At 44.0% G+C, this 23,768-nt stretch overlaps 1 protein-coding gene across 3 annotated transcripts in view; it reads right to left on the bottom strand.

The window, feature by feature from the left end:
- Window positions 1-23,768, bottom strand: part of CACNA2D3 (calcium voltage-gated channel auxiliary subunit alpha2delta 3) — an 837,281-nt gene that overhangs the window by 448,774 nt on the left and 364,739 nt on the right. For all 3 annotated transcript variants that reach the window (XR_002136724.3, XM_088798500.1, XM_088798501.1), the window contains exon 6: window positions 9,038-9,169. Coding sequence is in view for 2 of the 3 variants with exons in the window: in XM_088798500.1 (XP_088654626.1) it covers window positions 9,038-9,169 (132 nt within the window). In the remaining variant the exon portion in view is untranslated. The remainder of the gene's footprint in view (window positions 1-9,037; window positions 9,170-23,768) is intronic.

The following is a 23,768-nucleotide window of genomic DNA, read 5'->3' as shown; positions in this document are numbered from 1 at the left end:
GCTAATAATTGGCATGTACTTAAGATAACATCCCCAAATTGTTACACAGAGACCTGTGAGATGGCAGTTTGTAACTCAAAGAACCATGTTGTTCTGTCCTCCTTATATCTATATTTCCCACCTGCAAATGTGCCTAATTTAAGGAGTTCCCTGTAACAAACCAGAAAAAAAGAAGTATGAGAAGCCATTGCCAATTGAAGGTCATTAGGAACAAAGATAAAACAAACTGACATGATATTGTACACTAAGGGACAAGACACAATTTGTTTGAAACACATTTGACACACTGCTTTGCAGAGAGCCAATGCAGCTCGGATCACACAGTTTTGACACATAAAGCAATTATATCCATGGTGAGGCTAGGTAATGTTCCAATTTATAATTCTACAAAGAATTGCTTTGAGTTCAATACTGTGTTTCCTCGAAAATAAGACCGGGTCTTATATTAATTTTTGCTCCAAAAGACACATTAGGGTTTATGTTCAGGGGATGTCCTCCTGAAAAAACATGCTAGGGCTTATTTTCCGGTTGGGTCTTATTTTCAGGGAAACATGGCATAAAGCGATTTTTTTTTTTTTTTTAATGTTTTGACTCATGGTAGGCATTAGTGGATATTTTTGAGTTGAATGACGGAAAGTGTTCTTAGACCATGAGCACATGCGGCCATCCTCCACTCAGCCACCCACTCTGCCATCTGTAGGCCTCCCTGGCACTGTGTGCTCCACTGGGAGGAGAAAATGTATTTATTGCCCCAGCATTCAGGCCAAGGCCTGAGGGAAAGGAATTAATGACAGTCCATGCTCTCCTATTGGATTGAGATCATTTCCATGTAAATGAGCTTGCAACTCCTCCCAGGTGCTGCTGAAACAGTGCTTTTTGAAAAGCTGATATGACATAGTCTGCTGGGTCAACCTGTAAGGGATACAATTCCAGAGAGAAACTGGATCAAACGGGATGACCCCAGACCCTTATTGTCTCTGAATCACAATGTTCATGAAACTCCAAGCATTCTGCCAGTTGATGGACCCACAGCAGTGACTGAGAAAGACGGGCCTAGCCTCCGCCCCCCGCCCTCAGGAAGCCCCACATCTAGCAGACAGGCAGACACGAGGTAAGAAATCACAAGAACCAGAGATGTCAGGAAGAAGTAGCTCAGACTATGTTAGTGTATAAAAGTGATTCTAATTCCTAATGTGAAGAAGGCATCTTCTTTAAGCTGAGAGCAGAATGACGGTGTATTAGTTTTCTAATATAGAGAGAGTCCTACAAACTGGGTGGCTTGACAGAAATGATTCTCACACAGTTTTGGAGGATAGATGCCCAAAATTAAGGCGCTGACAGGGCCGTGCTCCCTCTGAAGGCTCTTGGGAAGAATTTTTCCTTGCTTCTTCTTAGCTTCTGGTGGCTGCCAGAAATCCTTGGTGTTCCTTGAACTGTGGCTAGACCTCTTCCTCCATCTTCATATGGCTATCTTCCCTCTATGTCCCTGTGTCATCTCCTCTTATAAAAGCCACCAGTCATCTTGGATTTACGTCCCATCCTAATCCAGTATGATCTCATCCCATCTTACCTAATTACATCTACAAAGACCTGATTTTCCAAGTGGAAATTGGGTCTTTGTAGATGTAATTAGGTAAGATGGGGTGAGATCATTCTGTCACATTCTGGGGCTCCGAGTGGACATGAATTTCGGGTGGAAACACTATTTAACCCACTACCTGTGGGTAGGATTTGTAAAACATGTGAGGGGTGGCCACAGGGTGAAAAACACCCCAGGCAGAGAGAACAATGTTTGCAAAGCTCCTGAGGCTGAGAAGAGTTCAAGTTCAAGGAACGGAAGGACTGCCGGTGTGGCCATGCACAGAGAGCGTCTGTCCCATGGAAAGGATGACGGCAGGAACCTCGAGGCCCAGGCCCTCCCAGTCAGGACAAAAGGTACAGGCTGCGTGGGGCTGAAGACAGTGCCTCAAGGCAGCTCTGGGCACCTCTGCTCGGGATGTAACAACAAAGGTCGCACCTGGTCTCAAAGTCAGGGCTGGATGGGCCCGGAGGTCAACTTGCTCAAACCTGACATGTTTGAGCAAGAAGCTTCATCTCACAGCAGGGACTTCAAGGTTCTCAGGCTTCAACACGTTTCCCTGCGATTTCTAATTAGGACAAGGACGTGAGCTCCCAAACCCCACGCCACTGTTCTCTTCCTCACACAGGCCGTTCCATGAGGGTGTCCCATGGGAAGTTCTCCGGGATGTTAGGATGAGTTAAGTGAATGAAAGTCAAACTGGTTTCTATGCCATGGAAAGAACGTAATCTGTCATTGTGCATCTTGAATCTCTGTGATTGGGACAGCAGAAGTGGCATTTACCAAACTAATTTGACCACTGAGCTTTTCTCTCCCTACCCCCAACCCCCAAAAAAAAATCTCACAACAAAATGTTTTAGGAGATAAACTTCAGGAAACCTGATTCCAGATGGTACCGATTCCCCAAGGACATATCAACTTTTTAGTAGGTAATTTTTGTACACACAGATATTTTGAAAATCTTCAAGTAACTTTGAATCCCAGAGAAATAATAGTTGGCTCATCTCAAATGTGCCAACTTTGAGACCCAGGGAATCATCACGTAACCAAGAAGTACCCTCAGGAGCCACATAATTTCTGGAAGTGCCAATGTCCCTTTTGGGATCCCTCCCAGATTAGATGGGTGTGAATCACAAGATGAATGATGCAGTTCAGCAGAATGTAGCTGCCATTCAGCCTTTTCTCTGAGGGACTCCAGGCCTCCTTACTACCATCAGTGATGGCTAGCCTGCCTTCTTCAACTCTCTGAGGACAAAGTCTCTAGAACATTCAGCATATCCCTAAGTGAAATTGAAAATAATGTTAGAATATCCATGGCAGATTCAAATGTTCAAAACTTACTGATTTTAAAATGTGATACAACATTCTTCTGTCACATCGTTTTTCCCCCAACATCATTATAAACTAATATTGCAGGGAAATTAATGTCATCTAAAACAACATACAACTTCCTGATCCCCTTCAGCACATGCAAAGAAACAGTAGAGCCATACAACATTGTCCAAAAATCAAGCCACACACTGCCAGTATAATTCCATGTGGCAAAAGGGTTTAAGACTGTCCAAAAAAGCTAAGAAGAACTACAACAAATAGCACGGTAAAAATTCAAGTATCTTTTTGGCCTTGGAATTTCTTTCTGCTTGACACTCATCTCCCCTTTTCATAACCTCCACCTCTAACAAAGGGTGTCTTGGCCCACTGCTTCTTTTCTCTCTTCAGTGCCAAATCTTTTTCATAAAACGTCCCTGGCACTGCCAATGACATCCAAGCCATTTCCATAACCCACCACCTGAACCAACACTAACTATCCCATTGCAACCTGGGATTTCTCTTCCCTATCTCAGAGTAAAAAGTCCAGATAGATGCAGAGAGAAAGGAAGGAAAATCAAGAGGTAGCAGACGCAGGTTTATCCCTAACTGGATAAGTTCTGCCCAATTCCTTCCTCAACAAGTTGTTTTTCACTTGGCCCAAAATCTAAAGTTTGAATAACTTTAAACTTTAACAAGATTTTAAATCTCTTCCAATATAACTTTAGCTCTAAAATAGCTGATCTATAATGAAATGCCAGCTTCTAATGTGAGTTGAGCTGTAGTCAAATTGGGCCTAAGGTATTTTCTGCAATATTGGCTGTGCATTCCTCCAGAAAACAAACAAACAAACAAACAAACAAAAACTCCTTCATTCAACCAATGCTATTTCCCTTAACAATCTCTTGAGCAATCATTCACCATGACAAATGAGTACATAACAAGAGAATTGCTATGAAAATTATGAACTGTGGTTTCCCATGATCATTCATTGGGGTGGCCCTGTTGAGCTGTCAAGAAGAGAACTCCAATATGAACCACACGTTATCCATTGCTAAACCTGAGCTTGGTGAGGAAGATGGGCAAGAGGACAAACACAAAGTAATGCTGTGCACAGAACCTACACTTGATATACGAGTATTACTAGCCAACAGCTTGCCTGAGTCCAGACTTGCAGAGAGCTCTTTACTTAGCCATCTGTTTCCCTCCTCGTGACTATACTGTGCCCCAGCTTTCACTTTCATATGGCACAGAAATCACGACAGAAGGTTAAGAAAATCAATTCCCTTTGTGATCATCAAGTCTTCTACTGGAACAAGCTCCCTGAGATGTGGCTCTGGAATGGTGAGAATCTGATGTTGGAGAAGTGACTGAGCCTCTTACAAGCATCATACATAAATTTAATTAGTGTCCTATATTTGATTAGATATTTATCTCTCTATGCTGTACAGATAGTTTTCTCTCCATATAGTTAAGGACTGTTAAATACAGGGAACTGCCAGCCAGCCATATCATTTTGGATAAAGATAAGAATTGGCCAAAACAGGAAGGATGGCTCAGCACTGGTGACCCTATCCAGGTAGAAACTGGGATCCACACAGGATTTTAAAATCATGAACTGGACAAGGCTCCCAGGTAAAAGGCTCACTGTGCAGGTATGAGTCTGCCTCCTAGGAGATGATGAGCCTGGGAACCCTACTAACCATAATGAGGCATCACTAGGCAAATGGTAAACAGAGGGAACTTTCAGTGTCCAGGGCTTGGTGGATATTGGGATCGAAAGGGTGAGGGCTTAGAAGGACTCGGAGAAGAGGAAGCGATGGGGAAAAGAAAGGGACCATGACTCTACACTGTATCTATGCCAGTTCCCTGCTTGTTCACTTAGACCGACTGGACTGCAGCCAGTAACCCAGACAGACAGTAGCTCGATTATTTCTGAGGAGTGAAGGCTGCTACTACCAGTGTGATGGGGGACACCAGGTCTGGTGGACTTTGATCCACTGAGTGATACATCCATGTAACAATACACACTGAGTACCTAGTGTGCTATTCTTGGTGCTGGTGACAGAGTGATGGACAAAACAAATGTGCCTGTCCCCCTGAAGGCAGATATCCTAGGAAAAGAGGCAGGGATTGCAAGCCTGATGGCTCAGGATTGCAGGCCAGCATTTATATTTTATAGGGTAAGAAGCATCATGAAAACAAAGGAAGAAAGGTAGCTGAAGAATTAACACTATCACCAACTCCCTTTTACCGTCGGTGTGACTTAAGGTAGTCAGTTGATCTCTAGGCCTCTGTTTCCTTATTTGTAAAATGAGGATTATAGAAGCTCCAGCCCATAGAATCATCGTGAGGATCAAATCAGACAACGCGTATATAAGCACCCAGCAGAGCTCTCCATAAACAGGGGCCATTACCACTATCATGAGTATGAATGTTACTATTCACAGCACCCCGAAATGCTCCCAAGGGTGAAACTGAAATTAGCAGAGCTTCGATAAGCCCTGAGTAACCAGTCCTGCAGCTCCCAAAGGCCCTTTAATAGCATTTTATTCTGTTGCTGTTGTTTGGAAGGGCCTATCTGAAGTTCTCTGCTCAGGGAGACCTTTTGCAATGCAGGCACTAAAAGACAAGACCAGTAGGACCTTGGAAGACTGGGCATCGGGCTACAGAAAAGTCTTCCTACAGAATTATACTGTTCATCATAGTGGATACTAGCCCCCTGTGGCTATTGATTTTAAATTTAAATTAATTAAAGGTAAATAAAATTCAAATTTTAGTTCCTCAGTCTCACTAGGCACATTGCAAGTGCTCAATAGCCACATGGGGTCGGTGGCTACCATCTTAGACATTATAGATACAGACTATTTCCATCATCGCAGAAAGTTCTTTAGACAGCACAACAAAAGTGCAGACACATGCCCACAGGACATAGGGTGAACTTGTGGAGGCCTATGTAAATCTTTACAGAAATGGACATCATCACAGGTGTGCTACAGGGGTAGTGATGACTACAATTCTCCTTCCAGTAAGAACTTCTTCCCACTTCCAGAAGTTGGGATTGGTGCTCCTTTAACGTGATTTCCCCAGCATCTTCTATTCCCCCCACTTTAGCAAGAAACACACTGTACCATGCTGATTTGTTCATCTGTCTTTCTTCCCATAATGGCCACTGTCCCTTCCTTTGGGTATCCACTCGAGGTAAGGCTGCAGTAATCCTGACTAACCCCCATGGTTCCAGATGACTGGCCTTACACACTGTCCAAGTCCACCTGGCTGTAGCATGTGGGCACGTGACCCAGACCAGACTAACCCTTGGACTTCCATTCAAACTATTGAAACAGATGCTCTCTCTTCCCATCAGACCATAACTAAAAAAGAATTCTGCAAGCCCACAGCCATGTTCCCCATCACGAGGAGATAGCCTGCTGGTGAAATAGGTCAGAATAGAGGAAGGTAGAAATGACAGATGAAAGGAAAGATTCAAAATCCAAATGACATTGCTGAGTCCTGGAATCCAGCTGTGTCTCAAAACAGCCCATTCCCTGGATTTCAAGTTACATGAGGCAATAGCGTGTTTCTTGCTGGAGCTAGTTGTAACTGGGTTTCTGTCGCTTGCCACCAAAGTCCCTGATGCATGCATTTCCCCACAAGAAGGAGCTTCACAGGGGCAAAGAGCTTCTATGTCTAGTTCATTTTATCCTCAGGGCCTCACATGGAGCTTAGAATAAAGCAAGAACTCAAGACAGACGTGTGTGTGCTTATCATGGATTTATACTATTATACCACTCTAAACATGGAAATATGCAACCTGAAAAGAAACCCATCCTGGCGGAAGATGCCCATGGATCACTTTTCCAGCAATCATGTTGTGTCCAGGAGACAAGAGATGTGCTCCTGTTCAGAACTAAGTACTGACTGACCATATGACATTTATCAGGGCATGAAACACCTTTGGAAGAATGTGATCTATGGCTATATTAACATAGAAAAAAATGAAGAAATTTTACAAAGTCAAAATTTTGCCACGGTGTCATTAAAAAACTAATCATTTCTGAGTCAACTGACTGATGAAAACTTTGTACATAATCTCCTTTATTACACAAACCCTTTCTGAGGATTCCCTTTTGTTATGGACTGAGTGTGTCTTCTGCCCCCCAAATTCCTATGTAGAAGCTCCAAGCCCCCATATGATGGTTTTAAGCAGTGTGGTCCTTGGCAGTTAATTAGGTTTAAATGAGGACATGGGTTAGAGCCCCATGATGGGATTTGTGCCCTTCTAGGAAGAGTAAGAACTACAAGAGCTTGCTCTCCCTACCATGTGAGGGCTCAGGAACAAGGCGGCCATCTGCAAGCCAGAGAGATGAGTCTCACCAAGAACCAAATCTGGTGGCATCCTGATCTTAGACTTCCCAGCCTCCAGAATGATGAGAAATAAATGTCTGCTGTTTAAATCACTCAGTCTATGATTATGCTATGGCCACCTGAGATGACTACACCTTCATTTTAAAATTTCCTCATGACCACCGTTTTAGGACTTCCTGCTGGTGGAGACAACAGATGACCTGTGGTTTCTTATCTGCTCCACCTTCATCTAAATGCCACATGGTAAGATGTAAGACGTTTCTGTGGCTTCCTCAGTGGATCAGCCACCCACCATGCTCTCATTTCAGCCACATCTGCGTTACATTTACTCTCTGTTTTGTGGATCAAAGCAGATTGCAATTTGGTGACATTGGAACTGTAATAGGCCACTGTTTATTATAACATTATCTTTAATAAGATGCTTATTGTTTAAATTTCTGGGAGCTCCAGGAGGAACCATGTACGCCCTGCTGAACACAGCTCTTGGGAAATGTTGACTAATCTGGCGAAGCAGATTGGGCCGGTGAATCTCAGGGGACAGATGCTGTGTGCAGGGCAAACGTCTCTTCTAGGCAGAGGCTGGCAGTCTCTGGGCCTCAAAGTGGGAAGACATCAGGTGCCTAATGTTACTTAATGAAAACATAAAAGACTCCACTTAATTGTTCCAAGATTATACAGGGTGTTTTTTATTTTCTCCTTTTTTTTTAGGGTGAGCTTGTTAATTTCTACAGCTGTGTTGCTGGCACAATTGCAGCCTCGAGTCTTGTTTTCACAACTTACAAGCAAAATTAAAACTTCCCTTTTTAATTAAAATTCAAACCAAGCCAGAATGAAATTCCTATTGCAAAGTAGAGGCCTTGGAGGGCCCCAGAAGAAACACCTGTTCCACAGGCATGATGGCCAAACTCTGGTAAATACACTCATTTGAAGAGGCTGCCGGTGGCTCTTAAGGATGGGGTGCTGACCTCAGCGTTGCTTTGGCCATTTCAACCTCTTCTTCCAAGGGCACTCAGCTCTAGAGTGGGGACAGCCAAGTGCAGATTTTCCATTTCTTATATCTGTTGGTCAGAATTTAACTCTGCCCAATTATGACTTGCTCCATTCCCTGATTATAATAACAGTAACAGTAATAATAATAGTAGTAATGGTAACAAAAGCAAACTCTTGTCCAGGAAGATTCAATATGGTATGTTTCACACTTCAATTCCCCACTTTTGGTGGCAGCTCTATGAATTACTCTATTGAAAAACATGCTAAAACCACATACAGGTTCAAATGCCGTGTGTGTGCGCACACACATGCAAATGCCACACTGCCACCCGTCTTGCACCCTGATTTAACAGTTTTTTCTTTAATTCAAGACATGACAATACTGTATTAGTTTCAAGTATACAACAGAGTGATTCAACATTTAAATACCTTACAAATGATCACCACATTAAGTAGTAACCGTCGGTCACCGTACAAAGTTATTACGGTACTACTAGCTCTATTCGCAATGCTGTCCATTACATTCCCATGACTTATTTATTAAATAACTGGAAGTTTGAACTTCTGAATCCCCTTCACCTCTTTTGCCCATGCCCCCTCCCCTTCTGACAACCATCAGTTTGATGTCTGTGTCTATAAGTCGTTTCTGTTTCATTTTGTTTGTTCATTTCTTTTGCTTTTTAGAAACTTTCATTTTCTCCTAAGGGAAGGGAAAAAAATTTTAACCCTGAACCCTAAAGGAAAATATTACAGGATCATTCATCTGAATCATGGTCCTTCATGCAGGGTACTCACCTGGATACTGCCTGAAAAAGCCCTTTGCACTTCCAAAGTATTGCCAAATGAGAGATGGGTCACGGTCAAAGTTATCTACAAAAACTTTGTTTAGAGATTCGGACCAATAAACCCCATTGACAATCGCTGGGTCTGAAACAAAAGAGAGAGAAGAGGGCTGTTACAAACCAAAGTGAGATAACAACTGGCTGGCATCCCACATAGCTGGCAGTTATCAGCACAGGCCTATCTTGCAGGAAGCTGTGAAGAAAGACACAGCCCCCGAAATGCTTAGCTCTTGGGAATTCCACACATTAGGGCTTCCCCATCCTATCTGAGCCCTTCAAGCCACTCAGGAGCCTCTACGGATGGCTCCTTACTTGAAAGGCACATCCCTTTATTTTTAGCTTTCAATCTTGCATAGCCCATAGTCCTTGAGAAAGCGAAGAGAGACCATCTTAGCGTCATTTTCCCCTTTCCCCCCTCCTGAGGCAGAACTCAGCATTAAAAACAGGAACAATGTGTTTTCTCTCACTGCAATTACCTCAGCCAACTAGCTTGTTCCAACTTTCTCCACCTCAGACTTAGAAGTTTGCTTAAAAAAAAAGAAATAAAAGTAAGTAAATTAGAATTATGTAACTAAATCGCTCTACTTCTTTTATTCAGCAGAATGTGGGCTCTGTGAGGGAAGAAACCGCCTGGCGTTGGTCTTCTGCTGTACTCCTTTGACCAGCATGTGGCAGAAACTCCAAAAACTGATGGATTGATGATAAGATGCATGGATGAATGAATGGATAGTTAAAACGGAAGGTTTCTCTCCAGATTCTAGACAAACATCTACCCTTCTGCCCTGCTGTCCCATCAGCCAGTCTCTTTTCCTCCCCCTTGACAGCCCGAAGATAACCCCATCTTCTGTCCGTAGATGTGGATTAAGGGCTCAGACACAGAGGGAGAATAAACAAGTATGTCTCACATACTGGCGGAAGCAGGGCTCTGTGGTCACTGAGGATGCACCATGACAGTCCACTTTTTGTTTTGGTTTTTAACTTCTGAAGCGCCCGTTTCAAAATGATGCCACATGAAGCAACATTCTGCTCTAAGAGGAGAACTAACTGCCCGGTATGGTGAGGCTAAGAACAACAACAGGATGAGCATGTATGTCATTAGGAAGAGCTGGAGGAGAAGCCCGAGTCCTTCTGTGGCGCACTTACTGTGCTGATCTTCGTTCCTGTCGCCTCACCACAGCCCCCCAAGGCAGGTTGCCTTGTTACCCTCCACGCTACACAAGTGGACACTACGTCCCAGAAACTGAGTCTCAGAGTCCCAGGACTGAGTCCCTTTCCTAGAAGCTCCCAACTAGTAAAGGACAGAGCCTCCGATCTGTGTTTGCCTTATTTGTAAAATGGGGTCAAAGTGTTGTGGGGACAGAGCCCCAGAGAGTAGTTTACAGGCTCTTGGCCTCACGTGAAGGGGTACTGGCTCGGGTGGTGAATGGCCGTCGGCTGTGGCTGATTAGCCATCGGCTGTGGCCGGTTAGCCAATTGGCCACTGGTATAACTGCTGCGACTACGGAGGACTGCCGAGGATTGCCGAGGAGCCGAGCAGAGTCGAGCAGAGCCGAGGAGAGCTGAGGAGAGCCGAGGAGAGCGGAAGAGGAGAGCCGAGAGAGAGGAACAGAGGAGAGAGTGGAGAAGAGTCCTAGGTTGGTCGGTCGGTTGGCGGAAAAGCGGACGGCAGGTCGGCGTCCAGTGAGCCCAGCCTCCAGTGAGACCGTGGTGGTATGGCTCCCCTACCTATGGCTCCGTGGGTGTTCCTTGTTGGCCTCACCGTATCCTGCATTCTTATGTGGGGAGCGGGACCAGAGACCCCGCAGGCCGCCCCGCACGACAAATGGCGGAGCGAGCAGGGTCCCCCGCACGACAAGTGTCTACCTGAAAAGGCTGTTTGGAAGGTTAAACAAGTTGACAGAAAGGGACTAATGGTAAAAGGCATTCACAAAGCCATCAGTGGAGTTATTCCACTGGCCTGGAGTTCCTGCGCCCTCACCAGAGCTCCTGGGGTACTGAGTTAGAGCAATCCCACTGCGATGTCCTTATTACAAAGATTCCTCCATACTACACAGCTAGGGGCATGAGGAGAGATTGGGTCACACCGCTCCTCAAGCCTCACAGCAAGCCAATGAGCAAAATCATGCAAGAAATGTGTATATAAATTAGGTACACTGACAGGGAAATTCACTCTTGGACCCCACCCCTCTTCCACACTGTCTGGCCTTTGTCCCCAAGATGTTCATCTGGAGAGATCTGAGGCAGAGCCCACACAATGGCGCCTGACCCAGTGGGCAGACATGGCCTCTTGTCTTACTGCCTCATCTCCGGCTGCCTTATTTTTTCAGATCACTTACTCAGATTCCATAGGCAACTGGGATTCTGACTCTCACCTCAAGGGTAAATCTTCTAACTCTTGTGAACAATAATAATCACATCATCACCTGGGAGAATGAAAATGACCAATTCAACCTTTTACCGCAAAGCAATTTTGAGAAAGACTTTATCTTCACAATCCTGGAAAACGGAGTCCTTTATTGTTCCTGTCTAAGCTTGACAATAATTACTGACTCACTTTCTCCCACAAAAGCCTCTTACATTAATCCACAAAGATGCAAATACAATAGTGACACTGAAAAAATCTATGGTTCTTGCCTCCTCCATCAATGGCCTCAACTATGTCATGTAAAAATCTTCCACAATTAGAAGCAAAAATTCCATTTCACTAGGTCACTGTCTCAACATGTGAAGGAGTCAAACAGTTTCCAGTTAGACCATTATTTCTGTTAAGTGTGGTTTCTTTGGGGGTAGTAAAAGGCTTCCGATGCCTCAAGGCGGTACTGGAAATCTACAGTTATCCCCTCGGGAACTGTGAGCACATTCAGAAATGCAAAAAGAATTGTGGTGGGCTGAGGATCATTTTGCCGGCTTCATTTGGGCATCAAATCTTGCTCTGAACTTATGCCTCTTCAAGAAAAGGGGGCTTCAATTCCCAAAGGGCATGGTGAACGAGAGACGTAAAATCACTCAGACATGATCTAGCTAAAACGGGGGGCTGTCGCACACACCCATTTGATCAAATATTTGAAATAATACTTCTGTTGACTTTTAAAATAATCACAGTGTATTGACTGCACAAGCTTGCTTAGCAAGCAAATTAATAAAAGGGAAAATCTTGAATTGCCATCCATTGTTACTGTCATCGAAGAGATAAAAGGAAAACAAACAAACAAACAATAAACCCCAAAACAGAAAAATCATGACATTATTAAGTGTCATGGTCATCTAAATGTTTAGGTTTAGGTTAAAAAAAAAAAAATACTTAAGTTAAAAATAATTTTTCCAATATCACTGTCAGAGAGTGGACGTGAAGTAGCCCAAAGGGCCAGTGCTTTCCATTGCACCCCATATATCCAGGTCCCCAGCCCCTTCCACCATATACTGAGGAGGTGAACGTACATTGGAGTGTGGACCAGAACCCCAACCTGATGCCCCCTCTGTGGTTGCTGAGCAGATTTGCTTTCTTATGGTCACTTGTGGAAATGACAGCTTCCTCCTAAGTAGCAGGCTTACTTTCTCCCTTGTTTGTGTTTTGTTTCAAAATTTGTTTAAAAGCCCCACTTGCTTCTTTTAGGATTCTCTAAGAGTCTTAGATTAAGCTCAGCTTTGGCTTCTACCTCCACCCTAATCTTCTTAGATATTTAAAGTACTATATTAGCTTCCTGTGGCTGCTATAACAAAATACCACAAACTGGGTGGCTTAAAACAACAGATTTATTCCAGAGGCTGGAAGTCCAAAGTTAAAGTGTCAGCAGGATTGGTTCCTTCTGAAGGCTCTGAGGAAGAATCTGTCCCATGCTTCTCTCCTAGCTTCTGGTGGTCGCCAGCAGTTCTTCATGCTTCTTGCCTTGTAGGTGCATCATTCCCATTTCTGCCTCCATCTTCACATGTCCTTTCTCCTCTGTGTGCCTCTGTGTCAAATCTCCCTCTCCATTTCTTTGAAGAAGCCAGTCATTGGATTTAAGGTCCATGCTAAAGTCAAGATGATTTCTCTCAAAATCTTTAAATTAATTTCATCTGCAAAGATCCTATTTCCAAAATAGGTCACATTTGCAGGATGTACTAGAGGACAACATTCGACACTGTACATGTACTTGTACTTTCTATATAGTATGTCCATGTTTCATAGTTTGTACGTATTCTTTTTAAAATCTGAGTTTAATAAATGCAGGCTTTTTGCCCTATGAAAGCTGTTTAAAGCCCTTCTCCCTTTTCTTCTTTATGGGCACAACTCAGATTTTTACGTCTGCATTAGAATTTTATGAGCTTACCATTCTTCCTGACCTCTGTCAATGGATCCTACCTGTACTGCATCAAGTTGGATTAAAATCATTTTGCTTAATGTCTAGTGTATGTGTCAATGCTCAGCTTTCTCTGCTCAATAAAGTGAACTCCACATAACACGGTCATTTTCTCCAATGTTCCTGTCCAGTCCACATCAACTTATTATTCATGTTGGTCAATCTGAAGTCCAGGAATAGCAGTTCTGCTTCCTGCTTCCTCCACCTTTTGAGAGATTAAATTACCTCCGAGGCCAGTTGAAAATGTATCAGATGTTCAGCTCTTAGCGAAACAGACGACGAGCAGATGTTTAGAGAGTAGGAGTCCCACACCACCTTTGTGACCAATTTGCAATTTGTATCAGAAAAACATCTCACACATCCCTGATCTGTCTTTGTAATGTATCATATAACCCATCGAAAAATCACCTTTGTAGTTTCCTTCTTTTATTTCCACCCAAATAACTGCTCTCACCTGTGCTTTCCCCGCAGGTTGGCACTTTGCTACACGGGGGTCACCTGGTGTTACAGATGGCTAACATTCTCTCTGCATACTCCCTCTTACACATACTCACACAACTTTCCACTTTAGTTCTGCATTTTTGAATGAGTAGCCCCTCCTGTCATCATATTTCAGTCACCAATTCCATCCTCTTGAGTCCTGCCTGAGACAAGAAGTCCCTTGGGTTCAAACAAATTAATGGATGCAAGCACTTAGCACAGCAATTGGCACATACAAAATGCTCCCAAAATAGTGGCCGTGCATTAGTAAATGAATAAATAGGTCCTGAGAACTCCCAACTTTCATCCCTGTTCTCTACAGCAGGTGTCACTGAGCGGCACCCTCACATTGCCACGAATGAGTCTGGAACTCAGGCTTTGGAGTTCTGGGCTTGAGACCACATTGGGCACTTGTTAGCTAATAGCGTTGGACTTGTGACTTAAATTCCCTGAGCCCAGTGGCCTCATCTACAGAAGGAGATAGAAGAGCCTACCCTCAACGGCTGCTGAGAGAAGGCACGTAAGCTGCTCAGCAGCGGGAGAGGTCTATAACCATCAGCAGTACCTCACTAATAGCACGGAGTTCTGTGGTGAGCCCCCAACCCCCAAACCAGAGCAGTCCAGCCGTCTTAACACTCTCCAGGTGAGGCTCTACCTAAGTCTCTTCCTCCCTTCCTCACATTTCCAGGGCAAGTCACTCTCGATAAGTCTTTCATTCATTTGTCCATTCAATGAATATTATTGAGCACCTACTATATCAAGCATCAGCAGTGAACTAACAGACCATGAAGCTGACGTTTCAGTCTGAGCAGGGGAGACAATGGACAAATAAATGAGAATTCCAAATAGAAATGGGTGTGACAAAGACAATAAAAAGGGATGGCAGGCTTGAGAGTTAGCTTGTTTGGGAAGGGTGAAGGGGAGTAACTCAAATTGGGTGGTCGAAGATGACCTGTTTGAGGAGAGAGATGAATGCTAAGTAGACAACAGTCCCAAAATGTCTAGGCAAACTAGAACATTCTAGGCAGGGGCAACAGCAAGTTCAAAATTCCTGAGCTGAGAAGAAACCAGTGTCTTGAGCAACAGCGAGTCAACGAGCATTGCTGGGACCTTGTAGACAAGAGGGAGAGGTACAAGCTGGCACTGGAGAGGTGGGCAGGCCCTGGAGATGGTTTTAGCAGATCAGCAGTTTCCTGACAAGCATACATTTTCTAAGAGACACAATCCGTGTTCCAGGAACGCCAAGGCGCATCATGGTTTTATTCATGGCTCCAAAATCAAGTTTACTTTCTTCTGACATCTACAGGGAGCATAGCCTGCTTCCTCTTTCCAGGACACACCCGTCAAGCAATCAGGAGCGTCATGCCTTAATACATGAGTTTCTTCCCTGGACCTCAAAGTCATCTGATACGCAGTCCATCTTTTTTCTCAGTATTATTTACTCTCCAGTGGATTAGCAACACTGTATTAATTTAAACTTGCTATTTTCTACCAAAAACTATGAATCCATTTCTAGAGAATTTGAGTGAACTTGGACAATGATAGGCTAATACAGAATCATAAACTACTGTTATCCAAAAACCATTGCTTGAAGGGAAGGGACTGAGTTCAGGTTCAACTGGGTTTTTAAAGTGTGGCCTTTGTAGAAAAGGTGTTTACTGCCTCGGACAAGGCTGGAGAAAGGATCTCTGGCTTTCCTAAAGGTCTTTGAAGGTCTGTGTCTCCTGAATATGAAATTAGACCGAGCAAAGGGAGAGGGTCTGAGTCCATACAGGAGTTTTCCTCAGTGCTGCATGTTGGACTAGATTCAAGAAAAGAATGGCTGAATAGTTTTCATGTCTCCCATTTCAGCAAGTAAATGACATCTCTCCCATTCATTCCAAATAGATTATAGATTAAATAATGAATAGTTTCAATGCTAATTATGAAGCACTTATATGTATTGGAAAATAGCCCTTAATGTGTGTTGAATTATAAAGTAGGTTTATTTGCCAAACATTTACCCTTCCTCTAAACTTAGTGATGTGCTAGATATTAAATGCAGGTTTTACATTTAATTCACAAAGCTGGAGCCAATCTCTGGCAGCCCTGGGATGGGAGGGATGAGGGGAACTCATGGCCCAATGTTGAACCACTCTTGATGGCAGTTGGGAAGCAAAACGAATGGTAAACACACACACCTACCAGTCTGGCCAATCCTAGAGGGCGCTCTAGACTCTCTCCGCTGGATGCCTCAGTGCGCTAGACGACAGGGTGAATTCCCAAGTGAGATTTCACATCATTGATTAAACCTGTTTTTGTTTTTGTTTTTTTTATGCCTTAAAGATATGATCTTTAAAGAGTCCTCCTCCCTTAACATATTTTAAATTTTGTGGAGAAACTTGCATTTGTTTCCCTCCTTGTCACTCCTTATTCTCCTGGAATAAACCATTCCCAAGTCTCTGTCAGAGAGATTCAAAAGGAGACGATTATATAATAGAAATGAGAATGATGACGATAATGATGATGACGACGATGATGACAGCAGCAGAGGCTGCCATTCTGGAACATTTATATTGTGCCATGCACGACGCAGGACCCTTTCCAGGCAGTTACAACTACTCTTCCCAGCCCCATTTTACAGATGAGAACACTGATCCTCAGAGTACTGAAGTCTGTTGCCCAAGTACCTCACCCTGCCTGAGGTAGAGATTATCTAAATTCCTGCCCAAGTTATTCGATGGAAGAAGTCTTGACCAGAGGCCTTGGATTCTATTTACTGCCACCAGACAGTAAGTAAGGGGTAGATGAATGGGATAGCACTAACGGTACAGTCTAGACACCAGGTAACAGGTGGCTCAAAGCAGGCTGTCTGCCCCAGATGTCAACAAATAAATTGGGTGGGCCCTGCAGGAGGGGCTGAGATTAGCTTTTGTTGGGCCCTGACATAGCAGATCTGCATCCAATGCTGGGACGTGAGTGTGAGTTGAACGGGACATGGTGGATAGGATAGTGCTGGGGACCAATGCTGAGCCCCTCTGCAAGAGCCCCCTAACACCTCCCCCTTGGGATCTCTGCGGAAAATGGCCAGTGAGATTGTTTTGTCACCAGCAGCATTTAGATTTGGGATCTGCTTGCAGAGAGGACATTGACAAGGCCTAAAATCTTAGATACAAACTCTAGAGTGAAGATATGCACATCTCAAAGCACTTCTGATTCTGAAGTGGCATTTGATAAACTGTAGTTAAGCGGGTATTCTCTACTGTAAACCACCTCTTTCGATATGTGGTATTTCCCTACTGGGTCTCCCTGCAGGTCTCAAACAAAAAGCTGAAGAACCAGAACCTACCTCCTTCCCGAGGTTTTGCTCCAGTTAGAAAGGGAATAAGATTCATCTTGGACAGGTGTAGAGATGGGGTGACACAGAATCACCCTTTTCCCACCAGCAAGTACTACCATGTTTCCCCGAAAATAGGACCTAGCCAGACAATCAGCTCTAATGCGTCTTTTGGAGTAAAAATTAATATAAGATGCGGTCTTATTTTACTATAATATAAGACCGAGTCTTATATAATATAATATAATATAATATCATATCATATCATATCATATCATATCATATCATATCATATAATATCATATAATATAATATCATATAATATAATATCATATAATATAATATCATATAATATAATTAATATAATATCATATAATATAATATAATACAATACAATACCGGGTCTTATATCAATTTTTGCTCCAAAAGACGCATTAGAGCTGATTGTCTGGCTAGGTCTTATTTTCGGGGAAACACGGTAGAACATCAGCCTTGCAAGACCCTTGCAGTGGCTCCCTGGAACTCAGCGTCCTACCCTCAGATCGTGCTAATCAGTCAGACTGCCGCCCTGCTCCAGAAGCATCCATCGTCCCCGCTAACCCATCATGCAGAGATTAAGCAGCATTGCCTGGCGGCCCAAGCCTCTCTGACCTGGCCCAGGACCCCTTTTCAAATGCTTTTCCCTTCCGGCTGCCAACATACACTCACATCGGCACCCTGACCAGTCTCGCGGAGGCTTTTCCTTTCTTCTAATTGTTTTACTTATTGTAGCTCTTACTACTACCGTTGGACAACCCACTTAAAGGGTGTAAACCATGTCATAGTTTCTAATATCCCAGGAGCACTTAGCACCTGTACTAGATGCAGTACGCATTTATTCATTCACTTAGAAGATACTCGTTCTATGTTTACTGGGTTGCCAGGCACTGAGACAGGATTTGAAGATAAAGCAGTGGGCATAACCAGACCTGGCCTTTAACTCAATGGAGCACACAGTCCACGGGAGAAGCAGAGAACCCAATAATTATCTAATTATGTATAAAATTAGAGTTGTAATTAGCACAAGAAGGGACAGAACGTGATGCTGGGAAACATATTCTTGGAGAAGGTCATCCTACCAGCACTGATCAGCTGGAACCTTCAGAATGAAGAGGCATTAAGGGGATGGGGAGTGGGGGGCAGAATGTTCCTGGCAGAGCCAACCGCACCTTTAGACACTGGTAATCCAGAGACCAAAAAGGAAGCTGAGGTGTGTGTGTGGGGGTGGGGAGGGGGGGGACAGGGGGGCAGGCACCTAGCAAGGCGTTGAAGACCCCAATCCACAGGCTGCCCTCAATCTCAATAGCAATGAAGGCCCCTGGAGGGTTGGAAGAGAGGGTGGGTATACACTGATGTCATTTGGAGACCAATCCAGCCAAAGCAGGCAGACTCCTGCAGCTGCTCTACGGGAACATAATGGTGCTGACGCTGGGGCAGCAGAGTGAGAGAAGCCAGTGGCATCGAGAGAGGACGTGCTCACCAAACACGTGCTGGCCTAGGTTGTGTACACTGAAGGCAGGCATCTATGCCTGGGCTAGGAGCTCTCCTGTGCATTGTCCAGGCATCCCAGCAAGGAGTCCAAACAGCAGGAAGCCTGGAGGGCAGGGCTCCAGAGCAGTGCACCCTGGGGGAGTACACTCACAGGCACCTGGCGTGCTCCTTAGATCACACCCAAATGCAAAACAGCGACTGATGGCAGCTGGATTGTTCAAACAGCTGGACTGTCCAAGATTTGCTGCCTAACCCCCATTTCTCTGTAGTAACCATCCGCAGAATGGACATCCCTCCCAGCCATTCTCGCAGCGTGGCTCTACTTGACAGAACTTATTCATTCACAGCATGAAAGAATAGACGTGAAAAGAAAAAGAAATCCTTGACCACCCACATTTGGGTGTTGGACCTTTCAGCGATGCTCTCTTGCTGGGCGCTGCCACATAACACATGGCACCCGCTGCCCCATGGCCCTCATCTCCATCACACTCACTGCTCCTGGGAAGGCTCACTATTTCTCCAGGATGAGGGGACCAAGATCTGGCAAGGGGCAGACACAGAACAAGTGAGAAATACGCTGTCCTTTACTCGAGGTGTTCCTTGGAGGATGGCTGTGCAGGGAGTGGGGGTGGGGATGGGAGTGGGGATGGGAGTGGGGATGGGGGTAGGGTGGGCTCGGGCTCAGAGCCCCCAATCCCTGGGCCTCCATCCCAAACACGCTCTCCCTCAAAGTAAAGCCAAATAAACTCTTACTCATTCGGTCAAAAAGCACCTAAAAATATGTACGTTAGCTGAAGCCTTATCCTATGTTCCATGGGGAAGGAGGGAGAGGGGGGACACAAAGAAGCAATTCTAGAGAAAATGGATGTTATGACAAGTCACATACAATAAAGAACAACACCCAGTTAGAGAATACATAGCTGTCATCATTCAGTAAGAACCCATTTCTGATACTTACTCAGAAAGTCTCCTCTCATTTCAACTGTTCAGAAGAGAGAAAGAAATTTAAACGGTCCTTTCTTCCATCTTTCGGACAGGCCTGGCTCCCAGTAAAATATGATTTTGTGAGCCTGCCATCTGCGCTGATGCTATCAGCTTTTTATTGATATTTAATATAAACACAGCCCCGAGGCTAGCAGGTACCTTGACAGGGTCTGAAATATAATTGCCAGGGAACTGTACAAATGCGTGTAGCAATTAAGGAGCTGTCAGGGATATTGCTGGTGTGAAGACACAGAGCTTGGGGCTGGACAAAGGAAGACCGGCTGAGCAGGGAGGCGAGGGAACCCAGGGCTGCGAGCAGAAAACAGGGCAGCAGACTCACACATCACAAGTGCTGTGGGCTCAGAAGTCACATGCAGTGAGATAAGTGAACTAAGGATTTTCAAAAAGGGAAATGGAGCCAAGTTTGACTATGCTGCTTGCTTTCAACACCTAAAGGCTGAGAGCTGTCTCTCCTGCCACTGCTCTGAGATATATATTGTAGAGACAACTTGCAGCCTTGAGTCTGGCTTTCCAGAGAAGACTGGGTGAGGGGACATGAGGGCGGAATGGAAAGGGGGCATGGAAAGGAATTTGTATTCTGCACTGCTTTTAACATCTGGCACAGTGATACTAGCCTGAAAAACTGTCTTATGGGTGAGAAAGATAGGGGAAATGGGGATGAAAGGGGAGTTCTGAGTTGGGAAGAAGGGAAGATGCACCAACTGGAGGGCAAGGTCCAACAGGAGGGTGATCTGAGGTGAGCCCGTGGAGGACCAAAGAATGCCTCTGTGCCGACTTCTCCTTGCAAGTCCTGTGTTGTTACTGATTTAACAGGCGATGCAGTGGTGGTGGGGATGGGATGGTCATGGTGATGGGGGAGTAGGCACAATCTCCTCCCTGTACCCAGATCTCTTGTCTTCTCTGAGATGCCTTGGAGGCTTGGTTTTGGTGACTGGAAAAGGCGGGGTGAGAAAGGGAGTGTTACTTGATGAATGGCTGGGGTTTGGGGATCAGAATGACCAAGTCTAGTAAGACTAAAAAGCACCATAATTGGCTTTTCAATTCCTATGAGGAGAGCACCCTTTTTCTTTTCTTTTTTTTTTTTTTAAATAGAAGCGTTTAATTGCTTTATGTTTACAGTTTTAAAAGTCTTAAATGTACTGAGGGAAAATCTGAGAAAGCCAGATTTAACATGTTTTAGGGAGTAAACTTTCTTTTTTCTCTTTTTTATTTTATTTTATTTTATTATTTTATTTTATTTTTAATTTTATTAAATTTATTGGGGTGACAATTGTTACTAAAATTACATAGATTTCAGGTGTACAATTCTGTATTACATCATCTATAAATCCCATTGTGTGTACGCTGCTGCCTGAGATTAGGGATACCAATAGCCAACAGCGTAGTTAGCATAAAAATATCCTGATTTCCTTTTTCTTGAGGGAAAGGAATGGATGGAAAGAGGCTTATGCTATCCCCTCACCCCTCCAAACACACACACACACACACACACACACACACACACACACACACACTCCACAGCCCATCCTAGGTAAGTGCTTTCAAGCAGCACACAAAGAAACCTTTCGAATCTTTATTAGTTATATATTTCATGATGTTAGAGAAATTTTAACCAACACACCCATGGATACTCAGATTATTGTGCAGAATGATGCTAAATTTATTTAGGTAAAAAATGAGTGAGTGCATTAATTTAAAGAAAAGCATTAAGTAATTACACAGGTGTTGAGCAGAAACAGATGAAGTCATAAGTGTGGCCCATGAGTGACAGACTGGGGAAATGCCGCTCCAATGGCTCAATGCAGTGACGCTCATCATCGGCTCCCACAGTTTCCTTCCCAGGTAACTCACACCAAAACCTTAACAGCGTCTAGACCAGTGTGCGTGATGGCAGGTGACATATGAACCTACTCCTTGTATAACGAAAACCATGTATTTCCCCTCAATAAAATCCTCTATGTCTTCCTGCTCTGAAACTGACAAACTCCTGAAGGCATTCAACCCCAAGGATATGAAAGTGTAGATGTGGTCATCCAGCAAAGGGCATTTCTAGTTCTACAACCCTAGGAGCATGTAAACAGAAGTCAGAAGTATGACTGAGAAAGTACAGAAAGATACTCTAAGTAGCAGACGATGTTCTCTGCAAGTAAACAGCAGGGAAGATCCGCCCTCTCACAGACCTCCGGGGAGGAAGCCAATTTTGTACCGAGGTGGTTTTGATGGATATGGCACCAAAGGGACTGGGCTCACATGGCGAGAACACTATAAGGATTCGCTTTTGATGCCCAATTTCATGTGAATATCTACAGGTCGTAAACCCTCTGGATTGTATCACTGGATGTTCAAACTGCTCCCAAAGAGCATGATACACACTAGGAATAATGCCAGCTTCTAATAATATTGGCCAAGAACTATTAACAAGGAGGCTCCAGCCATCTTTCCACCAGACCTCACTCACCCTATGAATTCTTTTATCAACTATTTATTTGGCTTGTTGAACAATAGCAGTTGGGCCAAATTAATTGAGACCAAATGATGGTGTTTATGGACCTTCAGTAGCTGGTGCACCCTAATTCCTGAGTGGCAGGAACCAATGCTCAAAGATCCCTCCTCTTGTCATATAATGGCTCATGAAAGATCAAAGGGGATAGGTTCAATTCTATGAAGTGATTTATAACTAGGATGCCCATACAATTGGCCATCTGAACTGGATCACTTGCGGGGGTGTCTTTTTATTACTATATAGGGACCACCACTGTAAAGTGGGTCTTTCCTCAGCAAACCAGAATGGATGGGCACCCCATTTATAACTCACCCCATTCCACAGGGCATAGAACTGATTGCTTGATTGTGTGTGTGTGTGTGTGTGTGTGTGTGTGTGTGTGTGTAAAATTGTTAATCTCTGATGTGATCGTGACGTGTAGTAGGTTGGTTAACCAAAAAGGATTAGAACACGGAGTCCTTTTTAAAATAATACACCAAATGCCTTCTTTTAACACTTAGCCAATTATTACCTTTTAACACTTAGGACCATGGCCTTTTGAGTATTGTGCTAGCTGTGGGCATTCAGCATGCTCTAGACACCAGAAATAGAAAACATTAATTAATCCACTAAATTGCTTAACTGGAAGCTACTTAAGAGTTTCTACTGTAATTATGTCAATGTAACCTTGATTCTTCAAGTTGTGGATCTGCCCAGTTTAGGGAACCAAACACCATACTCAAAATACCTTAAAAAATACTGGACCCCAGAACGAAGAAGATGAGGGGTAGGAATGGCTTAAAAGATAGATTGATCCATAGATTACCAGTGATTTCACCAACGCCCTGGCTTCCATCTTTCTTTCCAGTGTGTATCCTACTGGGCTGGCTCCATCCTCAGACCCTTCTTGTCACATAGCCTGGCCTTTCACGTTACAGCCCTCACCCCAGCACCTGCAGCCTTTCCCCTTACGGGGCCACAAAGTAGCTACAGCACTTACAGTCATCAAATCTGATGCCCTTCTCAGGGTTAGAATGAGATCTTCAAATATTTCCTTACTTTTCATTGACTTTGACCATCCCTGAACTAGTCAGCATGGGAGAGGAATGCGGCATGCTGATCAATTGGCTTAAACCTGTTAAGCCCTGAATTCTAAAGAATTCAGTGTGCCACTAGGGGGAAGAGGACGTAAAGTGCCAAACCATAAACATCTCCAAGTTTTCAATATGGTCACAAACACCCGAAGAGTCACCTCAGAGGCCACAAAACCCTTATGACTCAGGATTTCACCAAGCACTAATTCAGTTAAAGAATTTAAATTTGGCAGAATCATTCCCCAAGTGAAGCATTTCCATACCATACTGCTGTACAAGAAAGATGTTAAACATCTATTTGTCATTGCATGACAGCTAGAAGGAACTTTATCAAGAAAGGTTTGATGTAAAAGACAGATCACTGGGGATGCAAAGAAAAAAAAATCAAAGAAGAGAGAAAGATGTGCTTCATGGGAAATAATTCTGCAAGTCCAGCA

The sequence above is a fragment of the Rhinolophus sinicus genome, chromosome 5 (genome assembly GCF_057876585.1).
Source record: "Rhinolophus sinicus isolate RSI-liver-muscle chromosome 5, RSI-T2T, whole genome shotgun sequence".
In the NCBI taxonomy this organism is placed as follows: Eukaryota; Metazoa; Chordata; class Mammalia; order Chiroptera; family Rhinolophidae; genus Rhinolophus; species Rhinolophus sinicus.
Note: the sequence above shows the minus strand (reverse complement) of the source record. Positions and strands in the feature narration are given on the sequence as shown.